A 15875-nucleotide genomic window follows, 5' to 3' on the forward strand; every position below is an offset into this window, starting at 1 on the left:
CCTGCACTACTTCAAATATCATCATTGTTTGGGTAACAGAGCATTAGAGGTGTTACTCACTGGTCGGGCTACTCAGGATGGTCTGTTTGATCACGTCACCGCTCGGCACTCCCTGCTCGAAGCGCTTTGACCGCTCCTCCAGGAACCATTCACCCGTCACCACCTTCAGCTCCCTGCAAACACAACGCCCGCCTCACTCAATATACTTAATGAGAAACACACCAAAGCTTTGGGATATCATAAATCAGTCAATTACTTACAAAAAAAGACTACAATGAGTTTTTTATAAGCATGTAGAATACAATTGAATACCCGTTTCACTGTTATAACAAACGATATGAAAGAAAACCAGTAGGTATAATATAGCATTTATCTCTTATGCAGTATAGAGGTCTTAACCTCACAATATTATCAGAACTCACCAGCTGTGTTCTACATTAATTCCTAATTATATCATTAATCATGACTTTCTCCTGGATAACAACAGGAAATGGATTAACCAATATTTAAAAGAATGTGTTTTTTGAACACAAATTATTTAGAATCAAATAAGTTTACGAAAAACCTTTGTAACCAACTTAACTTCCTACTGTGAGATACAAAAACACTTATACAAATCTTTGTAAATAACGTCTTTGTCAGACTTTTTAGGACCTGCAGGTCTGAATGAAGAATGACTTTCCCTCCATCTGTCTGCTTAAGTTTCAAATGGTGATTTTCTGCATATGTTCTTTAGCCCTAGGTTTCTTGTGTAGGTGTATAGAGCTAAAACATTTGCATGCTATGAGCAGGAGAGCCAACGTTTAAAAAAGTTGTACTTCTTGCACTCAAACACATCTTGTAGACAGTGTATTTTTTGTATACTGGCTGCAAAGAATAAATTGCCATCTCTGCTACTTCCAGGATTGATGGTATTTTAACAGACACCACAAACACTTAATATGTTTAGTTTGGTGGATTATTCTTTAAAGCCATGTAGAAGATGGCAGCCCTGAAACACCCAAGGCCCTCACAGACAAATGGAGACAGATGTGTGTCGTTAACTATCTGATGCTAGCCTTCTGGAGTACATTCCTCTTCTAAACACTAAGCTGTTCTGGTCCTTGGCGGGCATGGCACTTACGAAATCTTAGCACAAATGCTACACCTCCACTGGCGTGCTTTCGGAATTGAAACCCGGCAGTCATTGCAGACGCGCAGCTGACACTCCTCGCAGAGATCCCCACGGTCAAAGATAAGTCCCAAAGTCTTGAGACAGCGAGCGCACTCTCGCTCCCCGAGCTCCTGTTGCCGACGGGACCCTTTTCGTTTGATTTCCAGCAACTCATTTTTCAGCTTTCTGAGGGAAAGAAAGGAAGAAGGGGCATTAAGGAAACTGAGTGAGATGAACAGTTTAAAAGGTGATGCTGAAGTACTTACCTTATCCTCTTCTCCTCACGCTTCCTCAGTTTCTCATCTTTCTGCAGCACCTTCAGGATCATGTCTCTCTCATGTTCCAGCAGATAGGAGAGGTTCAGATCCTCCCCGACCTGCTCCATTGGTCCTTCAGTCTACACGCTGCCGGTGAAATCAGCCGAGCAAAGATGTTGCATGGAGGAGGTTTAGAGAGAACTACATTGTGCTGGAAAACGCTTTCAGTAATTTTCGGCTTGAGATTGGATCACTGGCATGGTCTGAACTTTGTCCCTCCAGTGTTTCAGTGTGATCTCCTCTGGTCTTCTGTTTCTTTGGGCTGACAAGAGGGGACCCCTCTCAGGAAGCCTATATGACGTCAAACAGACACAAGAAAAAAGCTAGTAAAACTTGGCTGGTTAAATTGCTTTTTTATGCCAGCGTTAAAAATACAATTATTATAATACAAAAATGATTGACAGGATTTCACGAGGAAGCAAATAATTAGTGGACATTTAAAAGCTCCACAGCAGCTTAACAAGCACACAATTAGACTCCAAGCCTGACATTCAGAGCACAACACCCACATGTCTCAGCTTCTCGTTGCAGAGATCTATCTTTTCCTCATTTAATGACTAGACTAATTATCTGCACACCTGCGTGCCAAAGCACACATCCACATAATATTAATTGGGATTTGGAGACTTTTGCTCCAAAGAGTCTGACATTTTAGCTATACGAGTGGCGAGGCTGTAGGGATGGAAATGTCAGTATGTCTATCCTCAACTCTGGTCTAGACTAAATATATTAACTATCGGTTAGATGGAGCAGCAGTAGAAGCATAAAACAACCCAACGTGACCATGATGAGGGCGGACATAGATGGAAATATTTCCTGAGAAGCTGATGGGGGAATAAAGTTGAAGGATCTGAAAGATTATAAACTTTTGAGAAAAACATTCAGGACTGGAGCCCAGGAGACACCCGCCACGGTAGGAACGTGTGAAGAATATTTAAAATGTCTAGCTAAACATTAACATTTAGCTCAAGGGGTTTCTGTTTCTGATAAGAAGACACAAGACACATTTTAAACAGTTTGTAGTTCAATATTTAATAAAAGCACACTACAGTATGACATATGGACAGGAGGAGCTGGGGTTGAAACCACCTTATATTTAATGTCTCTATAACATTAGATACAGCTGCCTGTATTATGACAAATTAACCATAGGGAACAGTGTGAGGAAATGAAATGTCAGTCCTACTGTAGCTGTGCTGGAGAATTGCTAAGTGTCCCTGATGCCACTTTAAGTCAGATAAATGATTTGATTTGAATGCTACACATGAACACACACTGAAACAGAGTCAATTATCAATCTAGCTGCAGTGCCTGATCAAGTGCACTGCAGTGAATAACCTGATTGGCACAAAAATAGCTTTCCGTGCTGTCTATAAAAATCGACCATGAAGATCGGAAAGTAATAAACATGGGGTTATATGAGCTACTGAGGAACACAATTCTGCAAGAGCTTGTGCTGATGAAGTCAGGAAATAAAAATGGAATGGAGTGGAGGGATATGCATATGCCCACACCAGCCTCCTTCAGTCTGTATTCATTACTGTCCCTTTCATCCTCGTCCTCTCTTCTCTCGCCTCTTCCCCTCGCTTTACATGAATTAGCACTAACGAACCGGCAGACTTCATCTCAGCTTCATTTGCAACCAAAAGCACACCATGACATCAGTGATTATGGCAACTCAACTGCAGCTGCATTGTAGCCAATACAAAAATGTTGCTTCACCTTTTGCTTAAGATGGGGATTTAATAGGAGAAATACAAATGATATACAGATGCAGCTCTGACAGGCTGCATTGGGCCAGAGCAATGCTGAATGCTAATGTCAGCATGCTAAAACAATCATAATGACAATGCTTATATGCTGAGGTTCCCTATCATCCTATTTCACTGTTTTAGCATGCTAGAATTTGCATTTAGCTTTCACATTTGCAATTAGCCATAAACATAACATGCAGCTGAGGCTGAAAGGGTGACTCATTTAGTAGGTACTTGGTAATAGTGGACACCTTTGACTTGATGTTGGCACTGGATGGATCTACGAATAACGTTTCACTCTTAACCACAAATGTCAAACTTCTGGTGGAAGGAAAATAAATCCCTCTAAAATAAATGCAGTGCCAATTACTTCTCTACATCTTGAGATATTATAACTACGACAGCAGTGATGGGGGACTGACCTTAGAGCCAGGGAAGCTAAAATACCCACCTTTGGTGTAATGAGTAGCTTTCTTATATTCTGTCTTTCTGACCAGCAATGTTTATTGTTTGACATAATGATACTGTGACTTACTCACTGGACTGCCAGTTGTCCTCAGAAAAACACTCAATATAACACAATATCACTTCAAAGATCAAAAGTCAGTACACAACCTGGATTGAAATGTAAGATTAATCTTAAATGTTTTAAGGTGTATTCAAATCAAATGTAAATATACAATTTGCCAGTTTATTAGGTGCACTTAATTATAATGTCAGGTGAAACTTTTTTAAGAAAGCTGTTGAAGATATTTGTAAATCAATTATTTAGTTGGCCCTTATTCATATAACTATGATAAAAAAAGATCTTATTTTAGGGTATAACATGAAAAACATTACACATAATAATAAGCATATATTTGAATCAACAACAAAAATGAAATGATAACCTTCCTGAGGCTAGGAAGTGTATTACACTGCATTGGTTTGAATTGCAGGTTTAATAAACTGGAAAGTAGTTGAGTATGTAAAGCAGAAATCCAAAACCACACAGAAGATCCTGGCAGCCAAGCAACTGTGCCACCTGATACTGCTGTGCTGACGTACGGCTGACTTGGTCAACAACATCTATAAAGCAAAACTAATATTTATCTGAGCATCTCTCATACAACAGTCATGCTGAGAGAGCACAACAGTATCTCAGAGTTTGTATTGTGCTGCAGTAGGCGTGTGTCCCTCTCAGTCCTCCCTGAGCACACACTGCACACATTCCCGCTCTCTGCCCTGAGCAAACACCAGGCGGTTCAACTCTGGCTTCTGTGCAGAGGAAACACACTCACACTTCAGCTCTGCACTAATACTGAGCCCAGAGGAAAGCACAGTGACTCATTTTGCTTTCTTAACAGTCAGGGAAGGTTTCTCTCTTTTCCATCTTTCAAACCTGTAATGGATCGTTTGTGACTGAGTCAGTTCTACTCCCAGGACATCTGGCCAGAGCCACATGTGGTGTGCTCTGTGTTTCGTAACTCTGGCATTTTACCACCAGCCGGTCTGGTGTTTCCTGCAGGTGGTCGGGCTTACAGACAGCAGAATCAATCTGCCAATTAAAGACCACATGTGTGCTGGGAGAAGCGGAGCTCCACTTGGCAGTGAAGCAAAGTAGACATGGAGGAGAAATGTACTTGGGATAATCCATTAATTACTGAATGTTCATTGGGAAAACAAAGGATCAGAAACACTTTCAGAAACCAAGGTCACACGATGGCTGCACTTCACAAAAGCTTCTGTCCTTCAGTTCACTAATCTCAGCTAGAAGGAAAACCTTCAAATGTAAAATTGCTTCAAGAGGAAAACACTGTAAGATGACTCATTTCACTTTATTATGTTCTGGCATTGCAACACTGTGCTTCATACACCCGGTTATGTTTGGCTTGGGATGATGCACTCTGCAAATAGCAGCCCAGCATGACACAACAGTTCAATGGGGCTTTAAAATTATTATTATTTGTGTTATTATCATAAAGTGCAGCACTTTTGAATCTCAACATGACTTTGAAACATTTCTCCCTCGAGCAATCAGCACTCCTGTGCTTAAACAACAAACATCTGTCTCTCCAGCTGTTTGTTATCTTGTTTTGTATTGAAATTGTAATATAATACATGTAAAAGCGGTGACGGTAAGACCTCTTAAAGCTGGTGTGGCTGCTAACTGGAACTCTGGTTTAACTGGAAGTCTTTGGGATTATGATTTGGTTATTTGGGCATTAAGTTCCACATAACTCAATATCATTTTCAATATACGCCCTCATCCCACCATGTCATTGTCATGTCATTAGGTTAAGAAACAAACAGGAACATCGTGTATATCCTTTCCCCTGTGGGGGTTTTCTCCGGCTTTCTAGCACAGTCCAGAGACATGCAGGTTCAGTTCATTGTAGAGGTGGAAGGAAAGTCAATAAATGTATTGTATGTATCGCAATATTAACTTTTGTGCTACTCTATTGATTCATTCTCAAAAGGAATCTATACATTTTTTATTTATAGTAGTAAAAATGTATAGGGGAACTCTGCCTTGAAATATTTTATTCACTTTATTTACTCGAAGACTCCTGCCAGCTCTTTCATTTTATGTTTTTATGGATGTACATTGGTAAATGTTAATTTCTTTGAGTGCAGTGCATGTGTAATAGTGCTGTGCAGGGACTGTGATACATGCAGATCAAACTGTTCTGATGCCGAATAGTTATCTTTCTATATTTTTAGTGGTGTGTTTTTGATACTCAAATAATTGCGAGTATCACAGTATACAAAAAAGTACAGGATCATAACCTTGGTATCTGATATATATATAATTTTGCCAGATTTGCAAGCAATTATAATTGCAAGTGGCAAATTAACTTTAGTTAAATTGTCCATAGTTGTGAATGTTAATAGTTATCTACGTTTTTCAGCTCTGTAATTGACTGGCGACCTATCCAGGATGTACACGCCTCTCTTCCCAGCCACTTTTAAAGGTTGAGTGGATGTACCAGATAGATGGACGGATGGCCGGACGGATGAATGGACGGATGAATGGACGGACGAATGGATGGACGGATGGATGGATGGATGGACGGATGGACGGATGGATCGATGCACGGACGGATGGATTGATTGACGGACGGACGGACGGACGGACGGATGGATAGACGGACGGATGGACGGATGGATTGACGGATGGATGGATGGATGGACGGATGGATGGACGGACGGATGGATGGATGGACGGACGGATGGATGGATGAACGGATGGATGGATGATGGATGGAGCCCTAGATAGAACTGTGCATTTTCCCCCGACTTATCTCTCAACACCATGCACACTCCTCAGCTCATATTTCTCCTTCTTGTTCACTCTTCACTCCTGGACTTAAATGTGTCATTGCGGCAGAAAGGCAGCAACAACTCACCGGTATGCCACACAACTTCCTCTCTGTGGAAATGCAGTTACTATACTCAATCTTCCTGTGAAAGAGCGGAAGTGGGATGAATGAGGTCGAGAGAAACGATATGGTGTGTGGTGTATTTCTGCAGAAATGTGGGTCACCCACAAGCCTTTTAATATGGAAAATTCACCAGCCTCAACTTTAGCTCTAGCCTTGTTATTTCAGCGAGGGGCAGCGGATATCTTTTTAGCCTGGAAGTGAATAAATCATAGGGTAGCTCTTTCACCTTATATCAGCACATTCTTTATCTCCTGGGAGGCTGAGGCTTTTCCAGATAAGTTTTCTAGCATGTTCTCTTCCACAAAATGTTGACAAAGGCAGCAACAGTGTGAAGAGCGGCAAGTCGAGATTATTAATAAATTATAAAAATTGCAGTTCTATGTAACAGTAACAGAAATTAAACTTAGATGGTTTTCTTAAGCAGGAACTACAGTCCTTAATGCACCATGAATCTCCTCCTTTGTTCTAATTTATAACCCCTGAATCCCCCGAGGTAATTTACAGGATGCTGAACATTTTCCTCTGTGAATCATTGATGTGAGGCGGCAGCAGACAGGGATGATGAGTGGCAGAGAGCGTCTCTGGTGACCATTAAACAGCAGGTCACCTCAGCTCTGCCAGACCTCCTCCTGCGGCTGCAGCCAGCCAACACAGCCTCTTATATGATCCATACATTCAGAAATGCATTAAGTGTAGAAAACATGAATGATTCATCAACAAAAGGTCCATAATGACATATCTCACAGCAGGTTACACTGGTGGTAACACAATGGTAAACGCAATAGAATATAACCTATACTGATGTTGTGTGTCAAGAAGGGGCTGATTTCGGGACTCTAATCAACACCCAATATCCATGCGCCTCATTCAAGCCATGTGGGAGTTGCCATAATTACCACCTGTATAATTTACTCGCATACTAATCGCATCAACATTCATGTCATGATAACATCCTCCTGAAAGATATGGAAGAGCTGGATGCAAAGAGGATGTCATTCAAGTTAATTAAAGGGTAAGTCTGGTGGTGTTCTTTGTTGTTCCTATTGTTCACAACTCCCATTAAAAGACCAAAACCCAAAATGAATTGATGCCGCAAACGAGTGATGTCTGTGGAGCTTACTTCTCTGATTGCTCCATTGTCTTCCAAAAACCATTAAAAAAAAAAACATATGCGGCAGTTAATACCCACTAGACCGCCACATGTCTATTAATCTGCATATTTAAAAAGAGTCCCTGATACCAAACTAAAGTGCAGAGCAGCTTTAGTTGGAATTATTCAGTATAGTTTACTGAGCCTTTAACCAAAAATTTGCTATAGATTCTTGAAGAGTGTTAAGAGACTGCATTGGGGAGAGCTGACAACACATTTTGATCTTTTAATGGGATTTATTGATACAACATTTCACATTTGATCCTACTTTAAAATAAAACAATATATATGTGTAGCTTTAATATGTTATTGATTCATTTAAGTGATGACATCAGTTGCTTTGGGTTGCATTCCTACCCCTTTCCTGCTAGTGATCTGATTTGAAATATTTTCTTTAATATTTTTCCTTTTCATGTAAACATAAAATGGTCCATTCATGAAAAAGCAGGAAAAGAAGGAAGAATCCCTCAAGACAGCAGATAAACTGGACTTTGAAGCCAGGCAGGGGCTAAATGGCTTTACTCCAGGAGGAAACATCACGACAATGACAGATGTAGCGATGATCAAAGCCTAGCAAAGCTCAGCAGACATAAAATTCAATAGCTTTCTTTAAGTAAGAGGAAGAGATGAAGCACAACACTCTCGATGGATTTCTTCACATAAAGGCCATCAGTCTAAGAGCTTTATTATAAAACTGTAAGCAAGCTGCTTTGTGTCTTTTACAACAGAGTGCTGTGAAAATTCTAACAAAGAATGATGATGTTGAGCTTAGGAAAGGTTTCCAGCACACACAGCGTATCTCCATTTAAAGGCATTGAAGCAAATAGGACCTATCCTCTTCAACCGTGTATCTGCCTGCATGTAATCCTCTTCCTGAGATCGGATGTGAGAGCAGTGTTCACAGCGAGGTATAATCAATGGTTGGTCTTCACAGGGAGCTGGAGAGGAGATCTGGCACGATGGAGGAGACAGGAGAGGTTTCCAGAAAGAGACACTGGGATGGAGCAGGCAACGAGTTCAATGATACATGACGTGTTTGTCTGAGCGGAAAGTATCCCTGCCTGTGTGTACTTTTCACTAAAAGTGTCTGTGTGTGTCACACACACACACACACACACACACACACACACACACACACACACACACACACACACACACACACACTCCACGGGAACAGCAGCCAATCCTTTGATCTAATCTCTAGACTGGCTGTCTAACACTGGAGATGAGTGTTATAGCACAAGAGAGAAGGTCGACTTTGTAAAGGTTTGCTTAAAACCAACTAGTTTACGTGTCTGTAGAGATGTGGCTCTCATTTACTTGTGTTGCTCAAATGGGATTAACATCACACACTTTCTGAGAGTCTCTCCTGCAAGGCATTCATGGTGTTGCACTTGTTTTTAGACAAAAATCATTTGTTTAGAGAATTTCAAAAAGAGAGCTTAAGTTCAAACCCTGCTTAGGGTCTCACATCCACACCTTTGATTTCAGGAAGTTACAAAACATTTGAATATACTTAATGTGAATATGCTTCGACTAAAGTGCGTTCGGTGGATAAATAATGTCTTGAATTCCCTTACCAACAAAACTTTCCGCATTTGGAATTTCTAAAACAACAATTTGAAATCCTCAATGTTCGGCACTAATCGGCTGGCAGGTGTAGAAAGAAAGGGGAACCGTGTGGAAAAATGTATGAATCAAATCTTGAAAACACACGTTGCTGTAATGTTGCCATTCAGCAGTGGGGGAAAGCTATTCCTCTGAACCACTACTAATATTTAAAATGCTGCCCTTACAGCCATGGAGCATGTCAGAGCCACCTTAAGATAACAGCTCTCTCAGGAGCCGTCACCAGTAATGACTTATTAAGCCTGCAGGCCTCTACAGTTCCCTGCAGCGTTCAATGGAGCAGAAAATAGGAAAAACAAACCAACAGAGTTAGTGCCTCTAAAAACCTTAGCTTTCCTGTCAGCTGTCCTCTCTTATACGACACAGCAGCACTCCTTCCACTTTTTGTTCCTTTCACCTTCACTGAACTCAGCCTTATCTGTATGCTGCTTCATTGATGGGTTGTTTGTGTAGTTTCACCCACTCATTAAGAGGAAAGGGCAGCTCAGGAAAAGTCTGCCACTCCTCCTAACAGCCCAGCAGAGAGAGAGCACTGATCTAAAGACGGAAAATGGATGATTTGTTTGTGGGTGTGACTGACGGAATAAAAGATTAACAGGAAGGGGAAAGCAGATTTGGGGAGATGGAGCAGGAAAGTCAAATCAGGTGTTCAGTGATGACTTCCATGCAAGTTAAGTCTTCTGAAAGCGTTGTTTTTCAGTCACTGCAGAGCTTTTAACAACCTAATCTGAGAAATGCAAAAAAGAAAGACGGTTCTCCTGTGCAGATGAAACACAGCAGTAGTACTGTGGGCACTGTTGCGTTAAAATTGTATTTTCTGGGAAATTGCTTTATTATTTAATGATGTGTTATGAAATGCACTCATGTTAAAAATAACCTGTTACATTAAAATTGCATCACCAAAAATAATCCTACCCCATTTCCCAAGCTTTGAAGTCTAAAGCCGGTGGAGCCTGACAGACAAAGAGTCTTGATTAAAAGTACAATTTTCATAATTTCAGCCTTTCTTTTTTCATATAATGCAAATAATTTAGAGACAAACAAGCATACCCGAAATAAATGTTGCACAACTCAAAATCTGTCTGTCGAAGGGGAATAATTTCGAGTAAAATGTGGGATTGTTCCTCACAAGGCATGAGAATACAGCCAAGCTGCAAATTAGTCATGGTGGGGTTTTGAGCTAAATGCTAACATCAGCAACAATGCCAAAGCTAAAATGCTGATGTAAGCAGGTATATTTCTGTTTACCATTTTAATCATCTTAGCTCCCGGATGAATCCTTACATGTGCTAATTAGCAGCCAAAGCTGATGGGAATGCTGTTGGTCTTGCAGGTATTTAGTCACAAAGCCAAGTATAGGACGGTTTCTCATTTAATTTAATTTTTATGGTCGGATAATCAACCGCACAAACTGGGAAAATGCCCTGCGGCTCCAGGTGAGCTGTACAACTGTGTTAAATGGATTTAGAGAAAATGTGTTTGTTAATATTCATAAAAGCAACATTGTAAACTGAAATATTTGGGAAATCCTTTCAACATACCACATAATCCAAATGCATTTCTAAATGCGTATCTACTTCCACTCCTCCTCTTCTATGTCCGCATTTACCTCAATGCATCTTAAATAAATCATCAAGTTTCTTAATGTGATTAATTATAGTCAGGAGAGGTGCAGTCTGTGTGACGCAAGCTTCTCCCTAAATATTCAACATAACCAACTCTTCCAATGTCTGCAGAGTGATACAAGATCATTCATTTGCCAGAAACAACAGACATTTCAAACCAGTTTGCCTTCTACACCACAGATCTGGCACGGTTTGGGCTTATGATGAAAACTGTGAGACGGTTCAAGTGATGGCAGTCTGGAAGCTGGAAAAACATGCACATATTCAGTGGACAGTATCTGAAATCTCAGCAAAAAAAGATGTGGAAACAGTTCTCAAAAGAACGTTGTCAGCGATCATCAACAGATAAAACTAAAATATTAAAATGAAGTATTCTTTGTGATCTTTTATGACTGCATCTTTCAAACCTTCTGTTTTTCAGTGCGTTATGTGTTGCCCACGACAGAGAACCTCATTTACACCAACGGTGTTTCAGGGTCAGTTCAGAGCTGGAGCTTGAAAAGCACCAGGTTTTCCTGTTCACACCGCAGCGGAGCAGCCTCTTAGCACCGGAATCCGGTTCGTTTGAAGCACCAAAAATTGTCCGGCCAGAGCAAAAGCACCACATAGTCACGCTTACGTCGAGGCGGGGAGGGGACAGAGGAAGCTGAGCCCAATCGGCCATTGTTGTTGTTGTCAGTGTGAGCTGTGAGGGGTTTCCGCGCAGTTTGGCTTTATGATGCAAGCACGCAAGCGGTTACATCATGACGCAAACGATGACGCAATGACGCAGCACCAGTCGGACTCCGGGCGGTGTGAAAAGAGCCAGAGCTAAACCGAAGAGCCAGTTCTGAACCTGAAAAGCTCTAGCACGGAGCTTGAACCGGAGTTGCGTTGGTGTGAATAAGAACAAGACAGGAGAAGTTTTTTTAAATGGAGGCTTGATCTGATTAACCCAATTTCAGTTGTGGCCTCTGCATCTTCTGCACAGAAAGAGACGTTCAGTTAATAAACAGCTCCCTCTCTTTCACCAACATGGCTGAATATTTCATGGCACTCATTCCTGGTTAACTGCTGCCTGCCACATTTTACTGCACTTTCGGCTAATGGAGAGAAGGGAATCCTCTGAAAGTGTCTGTCTGTCTGTCTTTCTGTCTGTCTGTGTGTGTATTCCTACATTTGTACATCATTATAGTGTGTGCGTAGACAGAGAATATTCTACCATTAATCAGAGTATCAACTGAACCGCATATGTAATTTAAAGCCAAGTGGACGCTAATGGATTTTGATTTTCTTTGAAGATTAGCCTGTCATTTCAGTTGTATCACACTGTATGTGGGTTCATCAGTGTAGCCCTGGAACACAGGAGACAGATGCACAATGAAATGCAGTGTTTAGAGGACAGATAAGTGTCTGGGCGGGCCTCCAGAATGGATCAATAAATAAAGATAGTGAAGAAAAGACAAGCAGCTGTTTTCAGCAGGTGGACTCTAGGTATCAACAGTATCAAGTCAAAAGGCATTTAGAAAGATACACTTCAGAAGATTCATTTTGCTGAGGATCATGTCTGGTGAGTGAATTTAAGATGGCATCGACTCAAACACGGACCTCAAGAAACTAAAACAATAAAACAAGTACATTTCTGACAGCAAGCTCTCAGCGACGAAGACAATCCTGGTTATTAGCTGCATTTATAAAATAAACCTTTTGACAAAAAGGTCAACCTGACAATTACTGAAATCTATAGCGCACCTAGCGGCTGCAGAGGTACTTCAGGAACTTTCCAATTAGCTGCTTGAGTTGTGAAATGTTCTAAAATGGTTTTATACAGTTGTAGCAATGGTGGTATTAATGTTTCATAATGATCATCAATAAGCAATAATTAAGGAAAATGTTCAGGTCTGCCAAAAATGGTGGGTAATCTATTCATAGACACTCATCCGTGTGCAAATTATTAACGATAGTAAGTATTGTCGGAAACCGTTAGTTACAGTTTGAAACCTATTTTATAAAAGGTTTATTATTAGAAAGTAACACTGCCTTTATAACCTTCATCCGCTGCACTGACTGTGATGAGCACTGAGTCCAATAACAATAAAATGATCCAAACATCAACTCAATCACATAACATCACATTACATTTTATTTAAATGACGCTTTTATCGAAAACAAATTATTACAAGTGCAATAAACCATAAAGATAGCAAGAACCTGCATATCCACTCAGAAAATATAACAACCAATCACAGGTGATCCGATTCCTCTTGTGCTCTTAATATGTGCAGACATTGTCTCAGTGTTAAGAACCAACACAATGCATACGGACATTTCAATGTGGACTTTGCCCTTTACAGCAAATATAGGCGAGGTGGACAGGAAATACTAATGAAACTTGTGCTCAAGATTATGTGATTAAAATGAGTCACTGAGAACCACAGGTTACTCTTGACACTAGTCCCCACACATAATAACGTCAAAGTATGTGACCTTCTTCCTTGAATAGATACATAGACTCAACTCAATGTTGTCATGTGACTTTAAAGAAGATAACCATGGAGTTCATGCTCACAGGTTCCTTCATGCACTTTGCCTTGTATTAGCTTTGCATTAGCTTTGCAATTACTGTAGTTTATTGTATACCCATACATTGTATTCTCACAATATTCTCATATAGCAATATCGTGATGACTTAAATTGACTGACAGAATACTAATCAACAAGATTCATCATTAGTATAGTTTTTCAAGCATATTATCAGAAAAGCGGTTTTGCTCTTATTAAATAGAATATATTTGGGTTTCGGACTGACTAAACAAGATTTTTAAAAACATCACCTTGGACTTTTAGAAACTGGGATAGACCTTTTCCCCTATTTTCTGACCGAACGGTCAATTGATAACATACAAAAATAATCAGCAGATTATTTCATAAAGAAAAAAAATCAGGAATTGCAGCTCAAGCCTTGTTCATCATTTCCTAGTCTGTTATTAGAATATAGATATTATAATATCATAAAATGTGCTTTGTGCTATAAAAAAACATTAACATTTCTAATAGTTTTAATAGAATATATCATTATTAAGAATAATCACTATAGTTTTCTACTGCATGTCCCAGTTTCAACCGTATGTCATATTTAAAGCTCTCAGAAAAACATAAAAAACCAAATATTTGGGCAAAATTGTAGTCCCAATGACATTCATTATTGTCCATTTTATATCCACTGAATAATTTCACAGTGCAAATGTTTTCGGTCAACACGTATAATATACGTCAATACGTATAATGAGGCTGTGACTCCCTGTAATGTCATTACAGCCGTCCTTAATCTGTTCATATATGTATTGATTTAACACGTTGATGTGCATGACTTGCTAATAATGAATCTAATTCATGTCAATGTTTGATTTACGCTCTGATGTGTTGACTTTTCCATACAGCACACCATGGTCAACATGCTGGTGCTGCTGGGAAACTATAATATTGAAGTCATTTTAAAAAACAGAATTGGTTTTGATATGTGTGCATCCACATATTTTCTGATTTGCAGGCTGAAGTGTCCCATCATCCCATCACAGCCCAGCATCCCCCTCAGGGGCACAGGTCAACATCACTGAGCGCCCACAGTGTGCATGTGTCAACGTGTCAACACATCAGAGGTTTGGGGAGGGAGACACAGAGGCATCACTGCCGGACCAGCAATCTCTCACAGACCTGAGTCATTCCTCTCAGGACTGCCTCCAAATTACATTTCTTCTTTTTTAAGTGTTTTCTTCCCTCCCACATCTTCAGTGTATGTGCATCGGCGGGCTTCCCTGATTGCCTTGCTGAGGCCCTGATTGAACGAGGAGGCGATTGCATCTCATGGGGCTATAGGCTGCATACCAAACGGTGCGGCACCAGAGCCGCATCAGTGAGTGGGCGGGAGGGAAACACCGCGCATCACGGCACTATGAGATCAGACGTTATTGTATGCAGCAGAGAAGCTCTGTGGCAGCAGCTCCGGTCCTCAGCTGAGATAATCCTGATATAATCATGCAGATTATAGTTGGTTTAATGAGATCATATTAAATGATGGCTCATGTTTTTAAAAGGCAGAATATTATGTGAATTTTCCTCACACTTGCCCTGTTTATTGTTGGTGATATTACAAGGGAGTGGACAGGATTTATGTGAGAGACAGAGTCTAAATCCCACGACCATTATGTGTCATTTGAACATCATTGTTCGCTTGCTTGTAGGGACTTTGTTTTTTCTATAGTCATGTTGAGATGATAGACTAACCCTTGATTTGTGAACATTTTCAAAGAACTCTCGCGAGACTGGGTGCCCAAAACACCTGTCTAACCTCACCACTTGAGTTAAATGCTCAATCTGAACCATATTGTGATAGTTCCGTAAATTGAGGGTTTCAATTCAAAATCTGAGACAGGAATTTATCTATTTTCTTTCCCTTCTTTAGTTACCGCTTGCCATGGAATAATCAACTGATTAATGAAGATTTTGGTTTATAGTTCCGTTCAAGTTAAAAGCATTAGTAAAATATTTTTCCAGTTAAAGCTACGTCTCAGCTTCCAGTTGATATACGGCTGAAGTTGTAGCTTTGTAGTTGGCTATTTCTCTCTGTCAAAGTCTATGTGATGTAATTATTGCTAATGGTACACGCTGCATGCTATGATAATCATGCCTTAATGTCAAAAGTATTATTCCAGGCTGAACTCCAAATAAACTAAATATGTAATCACAGTTTTTGGTTTTGTAGGTCAGAGTACATCAGCCTTGCCAGCGTGGCCGCCTCTAATCCTGTGTGACTGCCGCCACACACACACACACACACACACAC

The 15875-nt window shown here is 40.3% G+C and overlaps 1 protein-coding gene across 3 annotated transcripts in view; it reads right to left on the reverse strand.

The window, feature by feature from the left end:
* sytl5 (synaptotagmin-like 5) overlaps positions 1 to 15875 on the reverse strand; it is a 31642-nt gene that overhangs the window by 13841 nt on the left and 1926 nt on the right. For all 3 annotated transcript variants that reach the window (XM_010777235.1, XM_010777234.1, XM_010777236.1), the window contains exons 2-4: positions 1420 to 1761; positions 1124 to 1339; positions 61 to 173 (exon numbers count right to left, since the gene is read on the reverse strand). In XM_010777235.1, the coding sequence (XP_010775537.1) occupies positions 61 to 173; positions 1124 to 1339; positions 1420 to 1538 (448 nt within the window). In that variant the 5' untranslated portion in view covers positions 1539 to 1761. The remainder of the gene's footprint in view (positions 1 to 60; positions 174 to 1123; positions 1340 to 1419; positions 1762 to 15875) is intronic.

The sequence above is a fragment of the Notothenia coriiceps genome, unplaced genomic scaffold, assembly GCF_000735185.1.
Source record: "Notothenia coriiceps isolate Sejong01 unplaced genomic scaffold, NC01 NC01_scaffold00017893, whole genome shotgun sequence".
NCBI lineage: Eukaryota > Metazoa > Chordata > Actinopteri > Perciformes > Nototheniidae > Notothenia > Notothenia coriiceps.